The sequence below is a fragment of the Solanum tuberosum genome, unplaced genomic scaffold, assembly GCF_000226075.1.
Source record: "Solanum tuberosum cultivar DM 1-3 516 R44 unplaced genomic scaffold, SolTub_3.0 scf00105, whole genome shotgun sequence".
NCBI classification, from domain to species: Eukaryota; Viridiplantae; Streptophyta; class Magnoliopsida; order Solanales; family Solanaceae; genus Solanum; species Solanum tuberosum.
The window spans coordinates 1,634,490-1,641,478 of NW_006239031.1; the positions used below are offsets into that span (position 1 = coordinate 1,634,490).

General features: G+C 35.4%; 1 protein-coding gene across 1 annotated transcript; it reads right to left on the reverse strand.

The window, feature by feature from the left end:
• Positions 1–444: 444 nt before the first annotated feature.
• LOC102592687 (mRNA turnover protein 4 homolog) lies at positions 445–3,128 on the reverse strand. Its single transcript, NM_001288331.1, is given in 8 exon segments — positions 445–561; positions 667–743; positions 866–956; positions 1,563–1,623; positions 1,990–2,048; positions 2,143–2,233; positions 2,810–2,975; positions 3,101–3,128. Coding segments are annotated over 8 exon segments (690 nt in total).
• Between the last annotated feature and the right edge of the window lie 3,861 nt (positions 3,129–6,989).

Below are 6,989 nucleotides of genomic sequence, written 5' to 3' on the forward strand. Positions count from 1 at the left end.
CCAAGAGAGATCTTAAACCAAGCAACTGAACCCACAAGTATATCTTTGACACAAGGTAAACCATAAAAGAATGTTGAGAACAAAATATGAAGTTGCCACGATATACTACCAGTAAAAGATTTTACATAAAAATCTGTTGCATTGAACAGTCAAATAATTCAAACGCATTACACACTTACTGAGTTGAGGTCTGAATGCCAAATTTAACATTGCCAAAACTGTTGTTGCATTGAACAGTCAAATAATTCAAACGCATAACACACATACTGAGTTGAGATCTGAATGCCAAATTTAACATTGCCAAAACTGTGACCGGTCAAGGTAATATTTCTGAGAACAAAGTAAAAGAGCACTCCATTTATAACTTCAGCAGCAAGAGGTTATAGGAGTATCTCCGGATGCCATAACTTTAACATTGTAAAACATGTGAGGTCTGAGAGCAGTCTATGAGGATTCAATATCTGATTCTTCCAATCCTTCTCTGTAGATTTCAAACTCATCAGGAGACCACCTGCATATTAAGTGGAGCCGGAAAGTAGCCATCTTCTTACCAAGCAGACGCTGCAAGTGACAAGGTAATTGCTTTCAGGCAATTGCAATATGATGCAAGAAATATACAGAATGTAACTATATTCAGAAATTTGATAGTTGTGAAAATCAACAAACCAGTATCCGAGCTGCCTCTGGTGACAATGGCCTCCCTTCTTCACATACAACAAAGTCAGACACGAGCTCCACGACACCTGCTCACCCCGCATGACAAAAGTCAACGAATCAGAGAGCATTAAAGATAACTATTGGCATATCAACCACCAAAAGCATGTTACAGTTACAATCAGCAAAACAAAAGAGTAATGATTAATACCTCTGTTCAACCGCACTGGCATCCCTTGTTTCCGCAAGAATGGCTCCATCTCATGTGTGAACTGATCAAGAGGACCTTCTTGTAGCTCCACCTGATAGATTGAACCAAACATAAAAACCCAATATTGTACTTGAGATATAAATTGGGGCAAGATAATATGTGACGATACCTTAGATGTGCTCAGGTCAACTTTAGTAAAAAATATACCCAAACTATCTACTTGAACTACACTTCAATGCAATAATAATCGTTGTGGTTCAATTATTATAGACCAAACAACACATGGGTACCCAAAGGCATCAAATTGGACCAGAGAAAACATCTTATCTAAGAGCTCTCGAACAAATAGCCCTAATTGTAGTTGCCAAGATGGCATTTAGCTTCTTCTGTTTTGATAAAGCCAAAATGGCATTTAGCTTCTTCTATTTTGATAAAGCCGAAATGGCATTTAGCTTCTTTTTTTATAAAGCCAAAATGGCATTTAGCTTTACAGATCAAAAATTGACATATAGCCACAAGAATGAGTTTCCCTATACCTATGCTAGTGGGTGGTTCCCAGTAGTTTAGTCACAGGGTGCATGCAAGGTGGACACCATGATTTATATCTCATGTTGTTGATTAATTTCTTGAAACATTTGAACCATAGTCATAAAATAAAAATAAAAACTTGTATTCACATAATAACCTTCTGCTATACCTTTTCAGTTGCTGTAGTGCCAGTCCTCGCAAAGTCATGTTCTTCATACTCGTTAAACAACCTAACAACGTTTAAAATGATGAGCAAAAAAATTGAGAGCAACAGAAGGAGCAGGAAGCAAACAGCAGGGGGGTCACGCTCCACCAGAGAATTCTGACGTCCACGCAAGGAACAAAATTACAGTACAATGTGGAAAACAAGTGAAAGACCTGATAAAGGAACTGTTGGAAACAAGATATCATGCATGCACTACTAAATGTCAAGCTGTGAACACAATCAGCAACAATTTGGATATAGCACTACACAGTGGACAGGGGTGAAACTAATCCCACCTACCCAAAAAAAACCTCCCTTTGACTAATCAAGAAGCAGAGTTATAACATGTAGAGTTTGGTATCTAAAATACATAATTGAATCTGGGTTTTACCTTTGGACCTCCTCCTTCGATAAGTTAGTAAAGCAAAGACCTGAATCGCCGCGTACAAGCTGTAAAGACGGGATATTTCAATCCAAACATGACTTAGAGTAGAAATAACATATCGAAAAAGAAAGTTCATTAAAATGGATATATAACAGATACCTTAGAAATCTTATGGAGGCCGGGACGAATCTCATCAGAGTCTGACCGACCTAGTGCTACCTGCATGACTTTGTTCGATCCCAGGAAAAATCTGAAATGGAAAGAAGCAATGCTTAATATGCTGCTGATAGTTAATTATGGAAAACCAATAAAGTTCCCCATCAAGATATATGCTTCCAAACTCGATACCAATTTCTATTTGATAATCCTCTAGAATATGTAGTGGTTCAATGATAAAATAACCATTGTATGCACAAAAATGTACTCTTGAAACAAGCAATAACGGCCAAACAGGCCAATTCCAGGTTCAGTAAAATAAACTTCCTAAGTTACCCACTTGCAAAGGAGAACAGTTAAAAGTATCAGGCTTTGAAAATTCTAGGCCCGTAGTAGCCACACATGTAAAATCTAAACACACATATAACAAATACCATGTTCCTCCATAAGGGGTACTTAAAATTTGTTTTTTTTTTAAACAATGGAGATACATACAAAGTTCATAGTATACTACATTATTAGTTGCAACAAACCTTTCTATACTAGCAATAAAAGTGTTTTATTGACTTGGAAATGAGGTTATTACAATCTTTTTAAGCAACTAAGATATATCACTATTACTAAAAAGTGCGTTGTCTCTCAATTCCCGAATAAAATAGAAAAAACTTGCCTGCTAGAAGACTTGAGCTGATCTCTGAACTCCTTGAACTTGAGATTTCTCATGTTCTCGAAACTAAATACGTACGCTGAACTATACTTTTCCGCGCATTCCCTTATTGAGTTGACAATGTTTTCTTTGTGCTCCTTACCCTTCTTCTTCGTCTTAGATAAGGTAACTGCAATCAAAATCCACAACGCATCAACTTAAAAACAACTAAGAAATCACTACAATAGATACATAAATCAAAAAAGTACTTAATCAACAATGAATTCATCAATCATATATGGAAAATTGCTCTACCAACTCTGTTACGCTTCGACTTCGGCATTGCGTCTTGATTTCTTGTGAAAGCTAAAACCCTACTTCTTGCTTAGCTTTCGAAAAAAATAAGTTAAACCTAGCCGCGCGTTTAGTTTTATGTCTGGTTTAGGCCTGTAATGGGCCTAAAAGTTCACAGGCCCAGTTAACTGAAATTTTGGGCTGTGTAGTAGAACAACGCGTTATTGGACCCATGGGTCAAAGGGATGTGAACAAAATCACAATTGTCACAACAACTCACAAACATACTTGAACTATACTATTGTTTTCACGCGAGTTTCACACTCTAATTATTAGTTCATTTATTTTTGGAAAAACTAAGCAAATACCACACAAAATCAAAATAATTATAAATATATATTTTTTATATTCATATCCCACTAATTAATTACACTATATACACCCAACTAATTTCATTTAATTGATACTAAATCAGTATCATATATTGTATTAGTATTATTAAAACTGATAATTTCGCTTAATTTATATTATATCAGTATATGTATACTGTATTGATATTGTTAAGGTTTCTTGTTTAAAAATTATTCATTAGTCAATGATATTGTAGGAGTATATATATATACTTTTATAATATCATTAACTAATGTGTAATTTCTGAATAAGAAACCTTAATGATATCAATACAGTATACATATATTGATTTAGTATCAGTTAAGCGAAAAGTATCAGCCTTAATGAATGGTGAGTATGGGCTGTAATTTTTTTAGAGAATTTGTATTTCATGAATTACTTTAGATTGCGATATGAACAAGTAATTATTATGAGTTTTATGGCCCATTTATGTAGTTTTTCCTTTATTTTTTTAGCTGAACTATCACCATCTATGTAGCAAAACATACATCAAATATCAATTGTTTCATTTTTCTATCTAAACTACTGCCATTATTTATGTAGGAAAACAGAACAATCGATCATTGAGATGTGTTTTAATACATAAATTGTGATAAGTTCATGTAAAAATAAAGCAAGTGATAGTTGAAACATGAAACTCGTAAAAAATTATAATTCGTATGTATGTCTTTGATCATTATTTTTAATAATTATATAACAATTGTTGTCATGATTCATAAATGACTTTGTGTTATACTATTTGATATGTCAACAAAGAGGATGGAGACATTATGAGACATCTAATACTTTTGATTTAGAGTGTTGGAGAAGTAAGATATAGAAGAGATTTTAAAATTATACTTGAATCTTATATCTTGATTCTCACTTATTCTTAATATATATTAATATATATAATATCATGTTTAATTTAATGACATTTTTTCTACAAATAGTAGTCCTCAACTATTTTTTTTCTCATTCTAGGTTTACAACTGCTCTTTCCATCACATTATATGATGTAATGTTTGTTGTGTGTGAAATGATGGTTGAGTGTCGTGCATTTGGTCGAACATCAATTTTATTTCGTGATGGGTATTTTTTGATGATTGTGAATAGCGATAATAATTGTAATGTCAAGAAATGTCGACAACGATTAAAAGACAAATACAAATTTTCAAAAAAAATCGCAATAAGAAGAAATGAAATATAAAAAGTAAATCGAAATCGAGTTAAGTATAAGAGAGACAAGGAGTGAGAGAAGAGTAGAGATATACAGTAAAACCTCTATAAATTAATATAGATGGGACCATGAAATATTATTATTTTGTAGATGTATTATTTAATAGATAAATTAAAATTTATTAATTTAAAGAGTGTTCGACACCGAAAAAATTGTTCAAGGATGGAATCTCAAAGAATTTGAAAAAACTCACTTGTGAAAACGTGTCACGACCCGATTTCTCGAATCATGATGACACCTACTATAACCCACCAGTAGGTAAGCCAACCCGTAACAACAAGTAATGGGTCTGAGGGCAGAAACTAAACAAGAGTAGGCAAAATTTAAGATAACAACATAAACAGGCGGAAGCAAACCAAAAAATATATACAAATAAAGATCCCTCCTAGAACCTGAAAGTCATTAGTACAGAGCTCCTAACAAAACGAGTACAAGTCCCAAAAGTGGACCACAGACACTGGACTGTCTCGAAAGGTAAAAGACAAGTCTATATACACAAATGGAGACTGAAATAGTATAAAACGCCGTGTGGTCACCCCCGTCTTCGAATCAGACTACTCCAAATTGGATCAACGCTGGCCACTGGTGCTCGGACCTGCATCACGAAATAGATGCAGAGTGTAGCATGAGTACCAAAACAACAGGTACCCAGTAGGCATCATAAGTCGACTGAACTTGAAAGATAAAGGCAATATGAAAAGAAGGAATAACACAAATCGAAGTCAAGAACAAAAATCTAACTAACAATGGAATGCACACGAATGTAGAAAGAACTAATTAAAGTAATCTATAAGCTAACTACACCTAACTGGACCCCCATAAGCCCAGAATGTACACTCGTGCGCAAGTTAAATAAAAATCCAAACGGACCCCTATAAGCCCGACGAGTACACATAATAACTATAACTAAAGAGAATTGCACATAAGAACCCTAGAACGGAGAACATCGAACCAGAACCTCAACCCTAATTAGTAGAATCTGACAGTACGGAGGTCGAACCTCGAACCGGATGCTCACCAGAAGTACCCAAGTAACCAATCACAAGTATTAAGTAACTGAGGCCGGAACTCTAACCAGATGTTTTATATAAATATCTGGGCAATAGAGGCCGAACTTTAAACCGGATGCTCTATATAATTATTTGGGCAATAGAGGCCGGACCTTAAACCGGATGCTCTATATAAGTATCTGGGATATAGAGGTCGGACCTTAAACCGGATGCTCTATATAAGTGCCAATGTAGCTGCTGAAAGAGTCATAATCGATCCACGCTCACAATGTCCGTGGAAATCCGTCCACACTTAGCCAATCAATGAAAGTCCTTGGAACCGAATCTAAAATCAAATTCAAATCGCGAAGCAAAATTAGTGTCGCCAACGTAACTTGTAAAGCCGTAACATCGGGAAAAATAAGAATAACTATAGTCGGAGCAAGCGTTTCGCCTAATTAAGGCCCAAACTATCATACTCAAGTCTGCTATACCAGTTTACAAGGATCTAAGCCACCCGAGCGACGTCGGGGCAAAACTAAGGCCTATCAAATCCGAATCATGTATTTCTAAGGCAAGCCCTAGTCAAACCTAAACTAAGGCCCAACATGCTTCAAATAAACAGTAATTAAGCATGCAAGCACTCCACATAGCGATAAGGGTCAATTAATAACACAAAACATGTTCACAGTTACCCGATAATTCTTGAAATAGGCCAAAAACATGATTTTTAAACCCCTAAACGTGATTCAATAACTACCCAACCCAAATCCCCACTAATCAACATGCATTTACATTTTCGAGTTCAATCTAAGAGAGGGAAACTGTAGGCCGATCACACGCGCTTCAAAATCACTTCTCCGGAGCTTTCCCTTTCCGAACGGCCTCGAAACTCTGCCTCGCTATAAAAAATAGAGTCACAATAGTTTAGACACAAAAATCACAACAAAACGGAAACGGGTCAATTTTGGAGTCAAAACGGGAATCGTGGGACCCGCGCTGAAAATTCTGAAATTACCCCAAAAGTAGGTCCTAACCAACCCCAAACTTGTGTTCCAAAATGGAACACAATTCAGATCAAAACGCAGCAAAAACCGACAAGCAAGAAAATCACACTTTAATCAACTAAAAAGAAAATATTGCAGCAATCTAAACTCTCGAAATAAACGAAAATCAAAAGGTGCCCAGCACTCTTTGATCACTCTACGATGAATTTTTAACAATTCTCAACATGTGGGACTTCGAATCACCCAAAACCTAGTTAAAATGAGTGAAATATGACCAAAACAAG